Source organism: Nesoenas mayeri (genome assembly GCF_963082525.1).
Source record: "Nesoenas mayeri genome assembly, chromosome: 8".
Taxonomy (NCBI): domain Eukaryota; kingdom Metazoa; phylum Chordata; class Aves; order Columbiformes; family Columbidae; genus Nesoenas; species Nesoenas mayeri.
The window spans coordinates 20,407,135-20,425,215 of record NC_137554.1 but is presented as its reverse complement, the minus strand read 5'-3'; the positions used below and the strand labels follow the sequence as shown (position 1 = coordinate 20,425,215).

The 18,081-nt window shown below is 50.9% G+C and overlaps 2 protein-coding genes across 3 annotated transcripts in view; both read left to right on the top strand.

Moving 5' to 3' along the window:
- Nucleotides 1-939: 939 nt before the first annotated feature.
- LOC308043158 (uncharacterized protein) lies at nt 940-14,971 on the top strand (the record flags this gene model as incomplete). Its single annotated transcript, XM_080349078.1, has 17 exons — nt 940-1,065; nt 1,284-1,472; nt 1,557-1,719; nt 2,436-2,578; nt 2,911-3,110; nt 3,413-3,768; nt 4,852-4,924; nt 5,870-6,193; nt 8,573-8,783; nt 9,073-9,261; nt 9,619-9,781; nt 10,165-10,310; nt 10,670-10,869; nt 11,049-11,401; nt 11,709-11,778; nt 13,160-13,515; nt 14,082-14,971. The coding sequence occupies 17 exons, from the start codon at nt 940-942 to the stop codon at nt 14,969-14,971; spliced, it is 4,152 nt and encodes a 1,383-aa protein (XP_080205204.1).
- The window catches only part of PRRC2C (proline rich coiled-coil 2C), a 70,400-nt gene continuing 66,763 nt past the window's right edge, over nt 14,445-18,081 (top strand). Inside the window, exon 1 of one of the 2 annotated variants that reach the window (XM_080348875.1) lies at nt 14,445-14,540. The gene's annotated coding sequence lies outside the window, so the exon portion shown is untranslated. Of the gene's footprint in view, nt 14,589-18,081 lie in introns of both variants that reach the window. The other variant, XM_080348873.1, reaches the window with a different exon arrangement.

Below are 18,081 nucleotides of genomic sequence, written 5' to 3'. Positions count from 1 at the left end.
GTTACGTAGAGTTAATAATTCAGTGGAACAGAGGACTCCCCAGTAGTGCTGGGGTTAAACCAGGGGTTGCAACAGCCCCCCGTGGGCACCTGTGTGATGGCCCATGCATGGTCAATGTCCAGTCCGAGCTATTGCACATGGGCAACATTCCTTGTTTCATTGCCCTGCAGTAGCAAGAAGGGTCTGGGTCTGTCATTCCCCCTGCAGCTCTGGGGGCCTCAGAGGGCTGGATGTTGACCTGGGGGCTGCTGTCTTTTGAGCCCTGGGCTCAAGTTGTCTGTAGCCCTGCAAGTCTGTCTGTTTAGCCCAGACCTCCTCAGCGGGATGGCTTCGGGAGACAGACACAGAAACATCCCTAAAACCAAGGTGTGCTACATTTGCAGCCCCTGCGCTGGCCTTGGTGGCCATGTCAAAGTCACCAGTGTCATCCCTGGGGATGGGGGACTGGACTACAGTCAATGATGCAGAGGCTGAGTAGTCCTGATGCACATTTCATTTTCTTTCTTAGAAAAGGCAGAGGCAGCTCTCCAAAAATAACATACAAATGTTAGCTGTACTGATAAGGGGCCATAGTTTAAACACAACTTGTAAATAAAAACTGGCAGTGATTCATGGCTTAACTACATACTTTCAAAGCGCATTTCCACAGCAACCGCATGGTTTCGAAAGCAGCCTGGCAAGCACACTGTAAAAGTGGATGCATTTATTTTAAAAATTTAAAAAGAAAAATGGAAAATAAAAAGATTTAAAGATATTTAATCTAACTTGTAATAGCCCAGAATACTGGTAAAGGGAATGAAGGCTTGGGGGTGGCATACAGAGAAATCGCCTATAGAGGTCATGCTGGCAGCTGCTCCCTCAGAGTGTGGTGACCATCTGCAGGTTTTCCACCAGGTTCAGCTCTGTTCACAGCTCAGGATCCCAGCAGAGGCAGTGAGGATGAGAGTGGCAGTGGTGGGTGCGGGTGTCAGCGGGCTGACAGCCACCAAGTGCTGCATGGATGAGGGGCTGGAGCCCACCTGCTTCGAGCAGAGCCAGGACATTGGGGGGCTCTGGCGCTACACGGTGAGCTGGTGGCACCCATACCCCTTCCCAAGGGACCTGTAGCTTTGTGGGCTGGGAACCGGGTTGAGCTGGGCTCCAGCGGGAGGGGCAGGGGAGGTGGGGATTTGCTGGGTGTTGCCCTCTCCCAGGTGCACCCCCCGAGACCAGGGGAAGGGGAGTGGGAGGGACGGTCCCCGCCCCAGGGTGCTGGACTAATGCACCCTGGGGTGCCATGCCAGGAGCACATCGAGCCTGGCCGGCCAAGCCTCTATGCATCAGTCATCAGCAACAGCTCCAAGGAGCTGTCCGCATTCTCTGACTTCCCATACCCTGAGGACTTCCCGGTGTTCCTGCCCCATGCCAAGCTTCTGGACTACCTCCGGCGCTATGCTAGCCACTTTGGCATCATGGAGCACATCAAATTGGGGGTGAGTGATGGATGCCCCCATGCTCCACTGCTCCCTGCACATGCTGGGTGCCAGTGGTGACTCCACTTCACTTCTATGTTCCAGACCACCGTTGTAAGCATCCGGAAACGCCCCGACTTTGCCACTACGGGCCAGTGGGATGTGGTCACGGAGGCTGACGGGAAGCACACATCATACGTCTTTGATGCTGTTATGGTTTGCACTGGCAATTTCTCTAAACCAACCATCCCCCTGCACAGTTTTCCTGGTAGGCTACATGGCTGCCTGTGGTTATCTGCTTCCAGAGGCTGCGGGAAGAAAGATTAGTGGTTCCTCAGGGAACCTTTCCTTGTCTTGCTTCTGCTTTTCAAACCTCCTGGTATGGACAGCAGCTTTGCTTCAGTAGCTTTGTTTTTGCAGGCACAGGTCACTTCAGAGCAAATTTCCAAGGTAGGATGGTTTAGCCCTAGCTAAACTGTCCACACAATATGCAAGATGAGACAAGGTCCTCTCAGTAATGCTCTATCATCTTTGGCAGGGCTGTATTCATCACTGCTGTGATGAATCTCCACGGTTGTCTGTGCTGAGAAGGTTGCATTGTCATCAGTGTTATCGAGTGCTTTTGAAGGTGCTTATAGGACACCGGGTCTGCAGGCTTTTCTGAACCTCTGTGTCCCCATCTTGTAGAGGCTGAATCCCAAAATTGCACCAGCACCATTCTTGTGTAATATGTAACTGTCTTCCAAGACACACCCAGCACATTTGTCCCTGCTCGCTGCCATGCAGGGATGCACGAGACCACATTTTGGAGAGGAAGCACCTATTTTAGGGGGGGGGGGGATGGAGGGCTGGACCTCCCCTAGTAGCCGGTGGCCAGCTATTGCACCTGCACCACTTGCCATGTGGATTGCTTCTATGCCAGAGCTCGCAAAAAAACCTGCAAATGCTCAAGTAATTCAAAGCTTTACTTCTTTTTCCCCTAAGGCATCAAGAGGTTTAAAGGCCAGTACTTCCACAGCCGGCAGTACAAGCGTCCTGATGTGTTTAAGGGGAAGCGCGTCCTTGTGGTTGGCATGGGCAATTCGGGAGTAGACATCGCGGTGGAGGCCAGCCATGTAGCCACAAAGGTACCACCGCCCAGGCACCGCAGGGATGTGGGGAGGGTGATGCTGGGGGCAACACCTCAGCCTGCCGTTGCTGCAGGGAGAGCAAGCTGGGTTTATCCTGCATGGTGTCCAAACAGTATTTCTGAACCTGCATTTCTTACTCAAAAACCTACCCTGAAAGAAAGGTGGTTGTTCCCTCCTGTTTCACCTCCATCTCCAGCTGCTGGGAGGTCTTAAGGATGCTGCTGCTTTTTCATTCCGTGGCTGTCCGCACTGTGCCCTCCTGGGGTTACTTTATAAAGGCAAAGCAGCAAACTCATCCCCCAAATTGTTGATTCTCGGATCTCTCCCAGGTGATTGTTAGCACCAGACGAGGTGCCTGGGTGCTCGGCCGTGTGTTTGAACATGGCTACCCATGGGACGTGGTTTTCAACACCCGCCTTATGAGCCTGATCAGAAATAACCTCCCTGGACCTCTTGCACGGGCATTGATTGACTACAGCGTGAACAAGAGGTTCAATCACGAGAACTATGGCCTTCAACCAGAAAAGAGGTACTTCTTGGTGGCTCCCATCCCACACGGTGTCACAGGGCTAGTGCTGCACACAGGGAGATTTCCAACAGCCAACATCAAGCAATGCCCAGACTGGGGTGATATCCAGTGGGGAATTTGTAACCCAGGGGTGGAAGATAAGGGTGAAACATGTTGGTGTTTGGAGGGTGGGGAGGTAGGGCTGTTTGCTCAGACCAAGTGAGACCAAGAGGTTGTAAGGCTGGAAGGCCCAGGGGAAGGAGTGGGGGCACCACAGGGCTTGTTCATGGTCTTCAACACTCAGATCCCTTGGCTTTCTGCAGCTGCCTGGTGCATGAGCCCGTGTTGAATGACGACCTTCCAAGCTACATCCTGACAGGGAGGATCACCATCAAGCCGGGTGTCAAGGAGTTCAAGGACAACTCAGTTGTTTTTCATGATTGCCCTGAGGAGGAGCCCATCGATATTGTTGTCTTCTGCACGGGCTACGATGCTTCCTTCCCATTCCTAGAAGAAAAAATTGTCAAGGTGGAAAACAAGCATGCATGCCTCTACAAATACGTGTTTCCAACCCATCTGCAGAAGCCCACCCTGGCCGTCCTTGGGCTGATCAGGCCATTGGGAGGCATCATGCCTGTGATAGAGATGCAAGCACGCTGGGCAACCCGTGTCTTCAAAGGTAGGAGAGCAAATGTGAGCTCTCCTGTGTACCAAAATGCAGTTCAGACTGGACACGTCTTGTCTCCTTCATGCACCAAGAGGAATTACAGTCCTTGGGGACCCTGAATCTCACTTCAAAGTGGGTGATGGAGCATTCCTGGGGCTCAGACTGCCCAAGTTATTTCATTTCCGCTGAGATACAGCAACATGAGTGCATGCTTGGTCCAAGCAATGTGCAAGTTCACAACCTTTACCTGAAATCACTCTTTTTTTTTTTTTTTTTTTTTTTTTTTTTTGCCTATTAAGCTGATGCTTTTAAGCTAACGCTTTACCTGTGGCAAGCCAAGAGTGGGTGCTCCATTCCTTACTGTGACTTGGCTGATGTGCAGTCCTGCACCCAAGCCTGCAAACTATGGTTAAACTAGGTTATTCAAGACAGTATTGTCTTTCTAAAATATGTTAGAAGTCAGAGCACAGAGGTTAATACGTAAACCTGGACGCACAAGTAAGGATTGTCTTTAAGGTACTGTGGGGGATCCATCCTGGCAGAATTCACTGCTCTTTAAGGGATAGAGTGGTTTGTCTACAATGACTGGCAGAAGAGAAAAGTCCTATTGCCCCACAAGAGGATTATTTATAAATATTGGGGTGAGGAAAAACTACTTGGTGGTTGTTGTTGGGTTTTTTTGTTTGTTTTGGTGCTGTTTTGTATTGTTTGGGTTTTTTTATAAAAATAATAATAGGATCCTCTGGCTGGGCTAGCATGGAAGGCTGTATCAAGGCTCCTCCACAGAGCCAGGGGAAGCTCTGGTGTTTCTCTTTGGGATTATCCTCTCTGGGGCTTTCGTGGCCCATCTCACCTCACATCATCTGCCTGTGCCCTGACAGCACAAATCTGTGAAAGCAGGAAAAAGTGTGGGTGAACAAGAAAAAAAAGTGTGGAGGGCTGTTCTCTGGCAGAATTACCACTGTCAAGCTAAATCTGAACAATGAGGCTTTCCTGCCCTCCTGGGGAAGGGCTTCCCATGTTTTGCATCACTAAACAAATTCACAAACCCCTCCAGGAGTTAACTGCTGCGGGACACTCTTCTCTCTCTTCTAGGCTTGTGTCAGTTGCCACCTCAGTCTGTGATGGAGAAGGAAGTAAATGAGAAGAAGAAAAACCAAGTGAAATGGTAAGCCATCCTCCCAGAGCCCCAAAGGCTTTTTTGTGGATTGAAGAGCCCCTCAAGTTTGGGGGGGAACAACACACAGGCTCACACTCTGCAGCTGCTCCCTGCACATGTAGCGGAGGTGAGGGGGGGATACTGAGATCCAGCCACTCCTTCATTTACTTGCACTGAGCCAATGTATTCTTTGATTTGATGCTGATATTTTGCCTCTTCACGATGGGAATAAATTAATTCAGAGTAGTTGAGGCTAACCCTTGATTAGGAGTTGGGGAAGTGTGCCAGGGTCCCCAGGGACTGAGAGATAAAATGGCAGAGAAATTAATGGTAATAAATGCAAAGTAATTCAGCAGGGGAAAAAAAAAAAAAAAAGGCAAGCCAACCCAAGGCATACTCACAAATAGTCTCACATTTCAGCACAGAAATCTGAATTACTGTGAATAGGTGCCTCGGCACATGGCTCATGGGCAGGCAAAAGGTGGAATCAAATGCTAAGAAATATTAGGAGATGAATGAGACAAAACCAGGAAAGTGGGCAATATCTTAATCCATGATTCACCCAGATTGCTATAGTAGAAAAGGTATAGAAGACTGAAATATAGAATTGCATAGAACAATTGCAGTATAATACAAGGCTAAACAGGTGAATATGGGGCATGAAATGGTAAATTCTGCAAAGGTGAAATGGAAGCAATTCTTCAATTCACCACGCATTTATTTTTTACATACTCAATGGAAATGATTGCAAGGGAAACTAAAGGATCCTGCCTTTCTCATGCTGCACGTGAGAGTAAAGAGAAAAGTAAAAAAAAAAAAAAAGAGAGAGAGAAAGGAAAAAAAACTGATTTCACAAAGTCTTTTAGAAAAGGTCCACCAAGGTGAAGATGTGGCCCGATGCAACTTGTCAGTGATGAAGTGAAAGACCAATGTTTTCTTCTCCGATTCATTAAGGTTTGGTCTGACCTTTGATGAAGTCCTCAAAACCGAGTGGCTGGCCTACCTGGACATGCTCGCCTCCTTCATCGGTGCCAAGCCCAGCGTGCCGCGGCTGCTGTTCCGAGATCCTCGGCTGGCATTCACCATTTTCTTTGGCCCCTGCACCCCTTACCAGTACCGGCTGGGGGGCCCTGGGCGCTGGGAGGGTGCACGGCAGGCTATTCTCACCCAGTGGGACCGGATCCTGAAGCCCACCAAAACACGAGTCCCTGCCAGCACTTCCAGCCCTTACCCTCCTCTCCTGATTGTGATGGGGTTTCTCCTGCTTCTGGCTGCACTGTATTTTGGCTTGCCATAGATTTTGGAGCTTGTTTAGGTTGTTTTCTTGATGTTATCTCAGGTTAGGCAGCTCCACAGGGTTCCATGGGACATGGTGAAAGGGATTTCAGCAGCTCACAAGTTTAATACTTTAACCAGCAGCACAAACATCTCTCTGCCCCAGCTCACCACCAAGAACAGCTCTGCAGATCTGACAAGCTGGGAATGGCAGCCTCTCCCCAGCATTTATGGCCCCTCTGCTGCTCTCCTGCCATGAGCAGAGCATGGCTGTGTGGCAGGACTATGCCTGGACCAGACTGGCCAGGAAACAGCAGGACACCACCAGCAAAACTGTCTTCGGGTGTCACAACCAGAAAGAAGGATGAGTGTCCAACCCTGCCCCCAATTCAGCTGGTATTTGAGGTCTGTAGTTCAGCAAGCAGTTATCTGGGCTGGGTAATGCAGATCAGGCTGTCCCTTCTTCCAACCTTAAGCCCTATGAACCAAAAATCCCAGTTTGGGTTTAATGGGTGCATCTTTCCAGCAAAGGGGCCCTGGCTGGTACCCTGTGAGGCTGAGTGGTCCCAGCTCTGCTTCCCTGTTCTCCCCACCACCAGGCAATTATGGGGCTTTGTTTTGTGCACAGAGAGACTTTTAATCAATAAAATTTCAGAAGCATGTTGCAAACTGCTGCCTTGCTGTCTCCCTGTGTGCATGGGAAGGACTGGTGGGTCCCGTGCCTGGGCTGGGACCGTGCCAGCAGGTGCCATGGGCAACCCACAAGCCTGGGGCTGCAAGGGCTTTCATTGACCACCAAAAATCAGGCTGCACTGTGCACCATGTCCCCCCATCCATGCTATCTGCTGCAGCGTGGGCAAAGGGAGTGTGCTTTGCTGACTTCCCAGGGATGCAAAGTGAGCGCCTGCCCAGCACAGGCAGTATGTCGGGATCAGGTCAGGACAAGCCTGAACTGCTGCCAGGGCTGGGGCAGCGGCGAGCTGCAGCGTGGAAGTGCTTGTAAGCGTCGCCCCCTTGTGATTGCAGTCTGGATTTCCACTCGGCACCGCTGCGGGGAGGTTGAGAACTTTCCGCCGGCACATTTGAGCAGCGCAGGGGAGCACGAGTGTAAAGGTCAGTGGTGTAAAAGCCACGGTGAGCTGCCTGGACTTCAGTCTTTCCTTTAAATCTGCAGCTAGAGAAACTCAAAGCGAAGTTTGGCTGAAGCCTGAGCAGCGAAGACGCATCACTGCCCCAACAAGGTTTGCTCCTTGCTTCTCTCCGTCTGGGTTTTGCAGGCTTTGAAAGTGGGCAGGCAGCTCCCTGGGGTTGTGGTGTTTGCCACTAGCTTTGCTTTGCTGCTGGCAGGGAGAAAATGGGTGTCGTGGGGACAATCTGAGCAAAGCTATCTGTAGGCAGCACTGGGTAAGAGACGTGACTTTATTTCTGCAGGCACATGTCTGCTCTTTCCTAAAGCCAAGGGAGGCTTTGGAAAAAGGGGTTGGGTGAGTGTTGGTTTGTCCTGCCCTGTTCCTGCACATCGAGGAGCGGCTCAGGCTGCGAGCAACTGGCTTTTTGGATTCAGGAGGGCTGGGGTGTTGTATCCCTCCTGTATTTCACTGCATTTCTGCAGTTTCCTCCAGCTCCTCTTCAAGTTAACTTGCTCTTTTGACACAAAACCAGGTTTAAAAAAGTTACAAATGACTCTTCTTTCAGGCTTTGCCACAGGAGTGTTTGTTATCTAATCAAAGTTCATGTGGGTTCATTTTTTTCCTAGTTTCTTTGCTTTCCAGTTGGGCTCAGTGCAGCTCGGTTTACACACCCTGAGCTTTGAGTTCCGCCCATTTATAACCTGTGTTTCCTGGCTTTCCTAACTTTTGTATATGCTATAATCCCAGCTGCACTTTCACAGTGTCTGACTTCTGAATCGTTGCGCTGTGCTCCTGCTCAATCAGGCATCAGGCACACAACACAAGAACTGTTCGTTTTGAAAAAAAAAAAAAAAAAAAAAAGCCATTTAATGGGAAATTAAAAATGAAAGGGTGAAAACAAGCCAGTTTAGCTGAAAGCATTTCTTGAAAAGGTTTCAGGAGGTTCACTTTGTGCAGGCAGAAGTGGATAGCTGCAAGCCCCTTCCCCTTTTTTGCATGCCCTTGTTTGGGCCAGGAAAGGGAATAAATAGAAGCAGCAGGGTGAAGAGGTTTAAAAGTGCCTTGTTTTCCCCTGCCTGCAGGAGGGGAATTGTTGAGCCCTTGATTTAGCACAGCAGGAAGGGTAATGAGCAGCATCTGTCTGTAATGCTTGAGTCAGGAGCAGGTGATGGCTTTTTCCAAGGACAGTTCTCCTCCATGGACACCTGCAACCAGAGAAGACAAAGGATGTTTTCGCAGGGATGGGGTGAAGAGACTGGTGTTTTGCTAATCCCTGGGCTATTCTATTTCCAGGTGCTCACACACCAGCCTGTTGCCTGCTGCGGGACAGCATGGTGCGGCGCGTGGCCATCATTGGGGCTGGAGTCGGTGGGTTGGCCTCTATCAAGTGCTGCCTGGATGAGGGGCTGGAGCCCACCTGCTTCGAGAGGAGCGAGGACATTGGGGGGCTCTGGCGCTACACGGTCAGTGAGCTTTGTCTGCATGGGGAGGATTGGCCTGGGGTTTGTCCCTTCCCACAGATGCCCTGTGCCTGAAGCAAAGAAGTGGCCATGCCCCTGGGGAGCAGCCCTGTCCCAAGGCACAGGGCTCCCACCAGGTCCATGGTGCAGAAGGAGATGGAGGGAGCAGAAGCCATGGTCACGAGGAGCTAGTCCTGGTTTATTGCTTGTACTTGAAGATTAGGAAAAAAATACCTGAGGGGAGAAAGTCCTTCCCTGCACGTCTGCAAACACCACCACTGGCTTCACACAGGACTCCACAGATGGTGGCAGGGTCACTGTGTACCGTTCAGTCATCACCAACACCTCCAAGGAGATGTCCTGCTTCAGCGACTTCCCCTTCCCAGAGGATTTTCCCAATTACCTACACCACAGCCTCCTCCTGGAGTACTTTCGGATGTATGCCCAGCACTTCGACCTCTTGCGGTACATACACTTCAAGGTGAGGGGGGGCTCCAAGTGCCACAGTGAGAAAGGTTGTCAGTGGCTGCAGACACCAGGGCATTGCCCAGGTGAAATGGGAAGATGCTGGGTGTGATCCCACAAGGATGATGTGCCTTTTGCATCCCGAATGCAGCCTTTTCAACTCCATGTTTTAAACTGGGCTGCTCAAATGCAAGCTGCCTGATCCATCCCCCCTGCCAGTGCCATCACCAGGGTGGGATTTAACAGCTTCAGAGGTGATATGCAGCTCCCGAGGAACTCAGCTTGCCCCTGGCAGCCCCAGCCCTTTGCAGGTAGGTTGGCTCTGAAACATGGCACAGTCCCTGACTGCTGTTTTGTTGGGCTTTGGTGCAAGACAACAGCTGTCAGCGTGAGGAAGCACCCGGATTTCGCTGCCTCCGGCCAGTGGGAGGTGATCACCGAGACCGATGGTGTCCAGGAGTCACACGTCTTCGATGCCGTCATGGTTTGCACTGGCCATTACCAGGAGCCCTACTTACCCTTGGCTTCTTTCCCAGGTAAGCCCTGCTTCAGCAGTCAGGTGGGCTGGGGCTTCCCCCCAGGGTTTCACTCAGCACCCATGGATCCCTTGGCTGCATTTACCTTTGCGAGCCGGCCTGCTCCACAAAGCCACCATGCCGGGGCAGGTGTGACCCTCACCCTATGGGAATGGCTGTGGGCATTTTCAGAAATGGGAAAAACTCCTTGTAAAGATGCAGACAGGCTCTTGCATGAGAATTTGCAAAGCAGAACCAAGATAAGGTGGTGCAGGGAGGTGACATCATCCAGGGAGACGAGACCATGGGCTTTTCAGCTGCATGGAGGGGCAGAGGGTCTGGGTACCAGATTGGGGCAAGCAAACGTATCTGGTTGTAGGAGATGCTCCCTGTCCCCTGCCTAGGTATTGAGACCCGCTTCAAAGGCCGGTACCTTCACAGCCAGGAATACAAAGATGCGGAGGCCTTCCGGGGGAAGCGGGTGCTCGTGGTTGGCATTGGCAACACTGGTGGGGACCTCTCTGTGGAGCTGAGCCGCGTGGCTGTGAAGGTACAGTTCTGCAGTGGTGCTGAGCATGGCCAGGGTCCATGAGAGCTAGTGGCTCACAGTTATGTGGAGGAAGCTTTTCCCACTGGGTTTCTCAATATATAGATCTTCAAATTAGGGGCAGTTGAAGAAGCTCTGCAGCTCCTAGAGGGTTTCAGCCACCTCAGGAGCAGAGTGGCTCTTCAGCAGCTGTGGGAATTTTGCAGAAGCCACCGCGAGCTGTTTGGTTCATCCGTACACTGGCTTCTTCCCCCTGAGTAAACCTCAGGGCTCCTAAGTGCAGGAGATGGGATTTGCCATTTGGGGTAAAAATTGGCAATGAGATGTCTGGGCAGGGGGCTGAGACCTGCCTTCTCCCCCAGGTGTTCCTGAGTGCCAGGAGCAACACATGGCTGTTTAGTCGGGTCTCAGACCGTGGCTTCCCCTTGGACATGGTTAACAACACCCGCTTCAAACACTTTCTTGACTGGCTTCTCCCATCAACCCTCATGAAGTGGATCAAGTTTCGGAAGTTCAATTCATGGTTTAATCATGCAAACTATGGCTTGGCTTCCACCAAAAGGTGTTTTTTCTGAGTTTTATTGGTTGGCCAGGGGCTTTTAATGGCATGAAATGCTCATTTTTTTAGTTTCATGGGGTATTTGTGGAAAAGCAAAACATTGCAGGGGAACTGTGGCCACAAAAGATGTTTCAGGTTGCTCCTAGATGCTAATATTGCTGTCCTCTTTTTCTACCTGCAAGCTCCTACTTTAAGGTAATTGTCAATGAAGAGCTGCCATTTTGCCTCCTCTCTGGGGCCGTTGTATTGAAGCCAAGTGTGAAGGAGTTCACCGAGAGCTCTGCTGTTTTTGAAGACGGAACAATTGAAGAAAACATCGATGTGGTGCTCTTTGCCACAGGCTATATCTCCCCATTTCCATTCCTTGAAGAGTCAGTTCGCAGCCTCTTCAACAATAACCGTTGCCTCTATAAATGCATCTTCCCTCCCCAGCTGGAAAAGCCGACGCTGGCCATCATCGGCTTAGTCCAGCTGACCGGCTCTGTGATGGTGGGATCAGAAATGCAGGCTCGCTGGGTGACAGGGATCTTTGCAGGTGGGAGGCAAGGTGCAGGGATGGGGGCAGACCTGCTGGGGTGGGAGGTTTGGGGTAGCCTGACATGCTGTCTACAGAGCCTAGGGTGTATTACAGCTCCTGCCACAGTGTCTGTGGTGGCCAAGGACATTAGTAGCACCATAGCAACTGCCCTCCAACTGCATCCCCATATCCCTGCTGCTCAGCGCATGCTGCTGTAACCAGCAAACACAAATGCCCTTGATAAGGGGGCTGGGAGCATGGGAAGGGGGTGAGCTCTTCAGCTTAAGGTGCTGCTGGAGGTCTTTGGTTTCTCTGCTCTTCGCAGGCTGGAACAAGCTCCCTCCTGCCAGCAGGATGATGGCTGATGTTTCGAAGAAGAAGCCACCGGTCAAAAGGTGCGTGATGCTCTGGAGTTCAGGGTATGACAGACACTGTGTGTCTAGGTAACCCCAGGAAAAGGGAACCCCTACAGCAGCCATGAGACAGACCCTCTCAGGACACCCAGAACTTCTTGGATGTATTTATTCCCTCACCACCCGTAGCAAGGTGGGGAAGTGTTGTTGTGGCTCCTTCACGAATGATGGACCAAGACAGTGGCCTGGCAGTGCTCTGCAGCAGCTCATGGCAAGGCCCAGGACCTGCAGGTCCCCTCTGCTAGGCCTCCAAGTCATGTCCTCATCCCCAGCATGTCAAGATGGAGGTTTGGTTTCCTCCAGACTAAGGGTGCCATCTCGTGGCTTCTCCCTCTCAAATCCAGACAGCACAGAGGGCTGGGATCAGGGCCACACCCCATCCAGAAACCCCACTGGAGCCAAGCGATGCGGGTGGGAGACAGTTTGGTGGCAATTTTTGGCAGGTCAAACTGAGTGTTAGGCGAAGCTGGCACTCATCCTTATGTATGTGAGAACTAAAGTCCTGCCTTGTTGGCACTGGGATTACACAGGAGGTTGGGATGTGTCCTCCAGGCTGTGGGACAGGTGATGGTAGACATGCTTCCTTGCAGCAGCTTTCGGGAGCAAGGGGGGACCTCAGGCCTGGCAGGTGCAGGCTGGGTTAGGTCTGGCAGCAAGGCAGAGCTGCATCACAGAACACAGATGAAAACCTGGGACAAAACAGAGCCACGGGGATTGTCACCAGGAGCCTCAGCAGCTGCAGACGTCATGTGTTACACAGAAATATGGGAGTCCAAGGTGAAACAGAACTAACCACAAAGCTGTCCCAAATTTGCAGAAGCAGACTGAGCATACGTCCTCCCTCCTGCAAGAGAGATGAGGCCTCAAGCAGAAAAACACTGGAGGTCTTTCCCAGCATGGGAAGCTTTCTGCATCTCCCAGTTCTTCCCAGTCCCCTTGGCAGTCTTCTCTGGGAATGTCTACTCCTCTGCCTCTCATAACTGGCCAAAGCCACACCTGTGAACCTTGGTGAGGGATGTAGCATGGGTATTTCTGGCATTACAACAAATACAGTATTATGCTAGAATAATTTTTGGGGCCACAACTAGGCTGCAGAGGCAAAACAAGACTGTGCCTATTCCCTGTCCCAGGTAACTGCTGGGTAACAACCTCACAGATGCTCTATTGGTGCCTTTAGGTTAATTGTTGCCTTTAGGTTTATTGGGATTGGGGGCTGAGGGAGCTCAGCTGCAGAGACTGGGGCTCAGCTGAGTCCCCTGCAACACGGGGGCTTGTCCGAGTCCAGAGCTTTTGTGTTTTGTGGATCTGGGAACCGAGGTAGGAAGACACAATTTAATTTTGTCTATTTTGTGTCCCACTGAAGGAATCCATCCGAGAGGGAGAACTTGAAAATAAATTTTATCAGCTACACCGATGAAATTGCTTCATGTGCTGGTGTAAAGCCCAGTGTACTAAGGCTGCTCCTGACGGACCCCCGCCTGGCCCTGGCCATCTTCTTTGGCCCCTGCACACCCTACCAGTACCGACTGGTGGGACGGGGGAAGTGGAACGGGGCCAGAGAGGCCATCCTGACCCAGTGGCAGCGGACACTGAAGCCCTTGAGAACTCGAGTGGTGGATGACTCCTCCGACAGCTCCTCCGGCTGGTGCTGGAGGTGCCTCCTGGCCCTGCCAGTAGCTCTCACGGTGGGCTTTCTCTTTTCTAAATACACCCGGATGAGTTGGAGCTCCCAGGCAGGTTCCCGGTTGTAGAAGAAACAGGGTGAGACCCAGTCACAGGCTGTCTGCCTGGCCTCCTCTTGCCCATGTTTCACACCCACCAGGGGCCATATGGGTGATTTACCCCAAACTTGCCGCAATCCATGCCTGTGTTGCACCAGCACAAGGTTGGATCTCCAAAGGACTTTTGGAAAGAGCTGTTTTGGGATGGGCTGGTGTGCACGGGACAAGCCTTCCTCCCCCCCTGCTCACCCCGAGCTTCCTCCATGAAATTTCAGCAAGACCTGCAAAACTTGGTGATTTTCTGAAGTGCTAACTGTAGAGATCTTTGTATTGTTTGTATTGTTCACTTCTGGAACATCAGTAAGGTGCTAGAAATAAACCTCACAGATTTTGTCTTCTCTGATGGTTTTATAAATGGTTTCTTATCAGTGGGGGGTGTCAAGTAGACCCCGTGCTCCATGTAGTGGCAGAGGGGAGAGCTCCTTCCTAAGAAATAATATATCCAGTGACAAATCCAGGTGGATGAGCGTTCCCACCACTGCTCGAGCAGCCTGGGGCTTGCAGGGAACCCCGAAGACCACGAGCAGAAGGCAGGCCCTCCCCACGCACCGGCGGGTGCTCTCATCTGGGGATTTTCCTGCAAACCCAGCGGGTGGGCGCTGCCCGTTTGTGCTCGGGCTGCAACGCCCGCCCTCCGACAGAGCGTGTTCCCAGCCCTCTCCCGACGGCGGCAGCGGGTGCTCGGAGCTGCCGGTCCCCACGCGTGGGGCAGCACCACCCGCCACCCCGCGCCGCCAGGGGGCGCAGAGCGCGCCGCCGCGCGCCCGCCCGACTGCGGCACGGCGTGGCCACGTGAGCGGCGGCGCCGGGGCGGGGCCGGCAGGCGGGTGCGCGCGCGCGGCGCGGTGAGGTCAGACGTCGTTGGCGCCGGCTTGGCCGCCCGCCATCTTGGCCCCTGTGTGGAAGCGGCTGAGGCGGCGGCGGCGTCGCGGCGCCGGGAGCAGAGCGGCCTCGCCGAGTCCGGTGAGCCCCGGGGAGGCCGGAGCGCCGGCCCGCCGCTCTGCGCGCTAGGTAAACGGCGGCGCCTCCGCTTACCCGTGGCGCCCCGCCGGCCTGCAGCGCGGACCGGCACCGGTAGGAGCGGACGAGCGGCCTGCGCCGCATGGCCCCGGGCGGGGGCGGCTTCCGGCCGGCCTGGCGGCGGCGGGCCTGCGGCCAGCAGGGAAGGGGGTGCCCCCGGGGGCAGGCGCCCCGCTGCTCGCCGCGGCCCGGCGGAGGGAAGCGGCGCGGCGCTGGGCCTGCGGCGGGCGGGCAGGCCGGGCCTCAGCCTTACCGCGCCTCTGGGCCGCGCCGCAACGCATCCCCGCCTGGGGCCGGCCGCACCCCGCGCCGGGCACAGCGCCGGGCCTCCCACGGGGGTGGCGGGAGGGGGCTGCCGCGATGGAGGCGGCTGAGGGCCGCTCTTGCGGCTGTGCTTTCTTCCTCGGCGCTCTTTCCTGTCGTGTGTCCCCCCCATTTTTTTTAACGGTTCCAGGTCTCGGGGGAGATTACTCGGAAGACGCGCCATCCCCTTCGTGCGGTTGTGCTCGCTCTGTGGCTGTGATTCTTTCCCCAGAAACGTGGGGGGGAAGGGAGCCTTTTCTTACGGGATGCTGGAGGCACATGCAGGGCGCGGTGCTTTGGTTTTCTGATTCTGAAATGTTCATCTACAGTTCTTGAGGTGTACAGTAAAAGGCTCTTTCTGGGTTATTTGACATAGGACTGAGTGAAGCTCTGATTAAGAGGTATTGTTGTTTCTGCTCCTAGGGAAGAGATCTGTAGGGGTGGGGTGAGCAGAGTCAGAGGTGTTCTTGATAGCGCTTAGAGGATGGTGAGAGCATGGGTAGATGACATGGCTAAAATTCAGGTAGCTTGTCTGCAGTGGGCATAATGCAGTGGGTGTAATGGGAGCCATCATGGAGCAATGCAGGGACTGAAAATCTTGAGGCTGAAGATGGCCCAGAGAGCTTCTGGTTCAGGCCCTCTTTATGGGGAAGGGGACCATCCATGAGAGTGTGGCACTGAGCATTGAATGGTTTTTCTTTTTTGTGTCTTTTATATATGTTTTGTAAGCTTGTGTTCTTTGTGAAAGGTCTTGAACTCCGTATCATTGAGGAAGGACCGTTTTTCATTGAGATCAGATGGGCATGTTGGTAGAAACTAATATTATTTCCAAATGAAGGAACAGAACTCTAATTTTTAATAGCTTTATTTCTTCTGCAGTGAGGTATTGGGCCTACCCATTGTCTAGTCTTAAGAGCTCTGCTCAGAGAAGAAACTGCTTTTCAGAGTGTGGAGGAAACAGGACATGATCTCATTTGTCCATCAGTGAGAAACAAAAGGATCACCGTTTAGTACTGACTGCCAGGAGCTGAATGGCTGTCAATTTTCTTTGTATTCTATAGTCTAGAGAATTTCTCTTCAATGTTAATTTTGGGGTGATTTAGTACAACTCAGCCATAGTTGCCTTGGGACTAAGGAAGCTTGAAGTTTTGGGAGTTCTTTGAACTTGGTGAATATTCAGTGAAAAGGTAATTTGTCCTTCACAATATTGTGCTCAGTGTGTGAGGAGTATGACTGCTTTGGTGGACATGTGTGCTTAAGAGGTCACTGTTTAAAATGAGAACTTAGCTCTCTCATAGGCCAGTGCTTATATGTGGAGACTGGGATTATGGTCTCTGTGTGTCTCTGTCACCCAGAACTCTGCCTTAGTGTGTATGTTTCCTGCATAATGCATGTTGCTTTGGTAAAAAATAGCTTGCAAAATGTGTATAAATCAATACACAGTCACTTCTATGAGTCTTGCTAATATAAATTTTATATCTCTTTGCAGTTTAGTAGCAATTTAAAATTTCTTTACTCTCATTTAGACGTCGTAACAAGAACCCTAGTTTTTTGTACAGCAAAACGGTTTTAATTTGGTTGCTGGAGTCCTTGTTTGATGGTACAGATTTATGGTATGCATCTTCTGTAGGTCGTTTCCCCACATCCTGGAGTCTATTAGGGAAAGTGAAATGAGCAAGGAAAAGATGATGCAATTCAGAAGGGAGCTCTCCTGTAGGGTTTTGTTCTGTCTGAATGAATGCTGTATGTCAAGAGAAAGAATGTAAGTCAAAGCAGTGGGTATGTTGTATGGGGTTGACTTCAGCCAGGTGTCCTCTGTTACTGAAAGCACAAGTCACTTTGTTGCAGAATATTTTCCAGGCTACTGAACAGGAGTGATGTGAAAGTGGAGAGAGGATGGAAAATGTATTCTAAATACCATATAAGGGTGGTGTGGATAAGAGGCTTAGATGTGCAGATAAAAAGAAAAAGGTAGCTCTTGCAAAAGGATTAAACCCTTTCATAGTGTGCTCCATCAGAGGAATAAACCCTTTTACAGCGTATTGGAGATGTAAGCTAAAAAAAAAGGATTGAAGAAAGAGTGGGATATCTTCAGAGGCCATATACAGTAATGGAGGGTTTGAGGGGAAAAAAACCCCTCCACCCTGGAAATACACCACCTTTCCACTAGTTGGGGATGGATGTTTGGCTTGTAGTGATGGGACTGCCAGTGGTGTTTTTACTGGTAGAACCAGTTGTTCACCTTCTGTAAGAATTCTTTTTCTTCACTCAGCTTCATTCATGCCCTCATTTTTTTTGGGGGAGGGAGGGGGGGAACTTCTCATGGGTGAAAGCAGGTGTGAAAATAAAAGCTGAGATTTGTTTGAGGAAATAATACTCTGTGTGTGTTGGTGAAACAAAAATGGAGTGCACAGGAGTCTTAAAAAATGCATGAAGAGCAAAGGAAGATGAAGTCCTAATAAAAATCAGATGAAGACAGCTTTTATGTCTATGAAGAACAGTCTAGCAGAAATAGGCTGTTTTTATTACAAATACCTCAACCATTACATAACATTCTAACTAAATGCTAATGAACTGGTCTGTTACAGATTGTAAACACGTATTAAAGGGAGAAGCTGTGTATTGTTCACATTGATCATGTTTTTATGTGTCTGACACTGTCTTGATTAACGGTAAAGTTATAGTGCCGAATCAACATTATATATCTTCAATCCGAAGTATGAGGTGATAAATTTTAACTGATATGTGTTTGAAAATAAAGTGGGCTACATTTTCAGGGGATTACAGTATCAGAGACAGGAATTACTGCCATTTATTTTAATGTACATCAAATATACAAGTAGTGCCTGAAGAACTGTGGCATCACCCAGTGCCAGGTGACTGAGAAGAATCTATTAAAATATCTCTTTAAATCAATGTACAGCTGATTCTTAAGTGACTTGGCAGCTTTACTCAAATTTAGGTAGTTGGAATAGAAGATGTAGCTCATCATGCTCAGAGGTATCAAATGGTTTTTCATAGTAAACGCAGCAATGGCTGGGTTGCCCATTTTTTGCTGTACTGCTTGCTTAAGCTATCAAATCAAACTTTTTCAGTTTAGAGAAGCAAACTTTTTCAGGCTGTCCTCATTAAATCATGTAAACAGCCACAGCTTGTTTGATAATGAATATTTTGTAAGAAT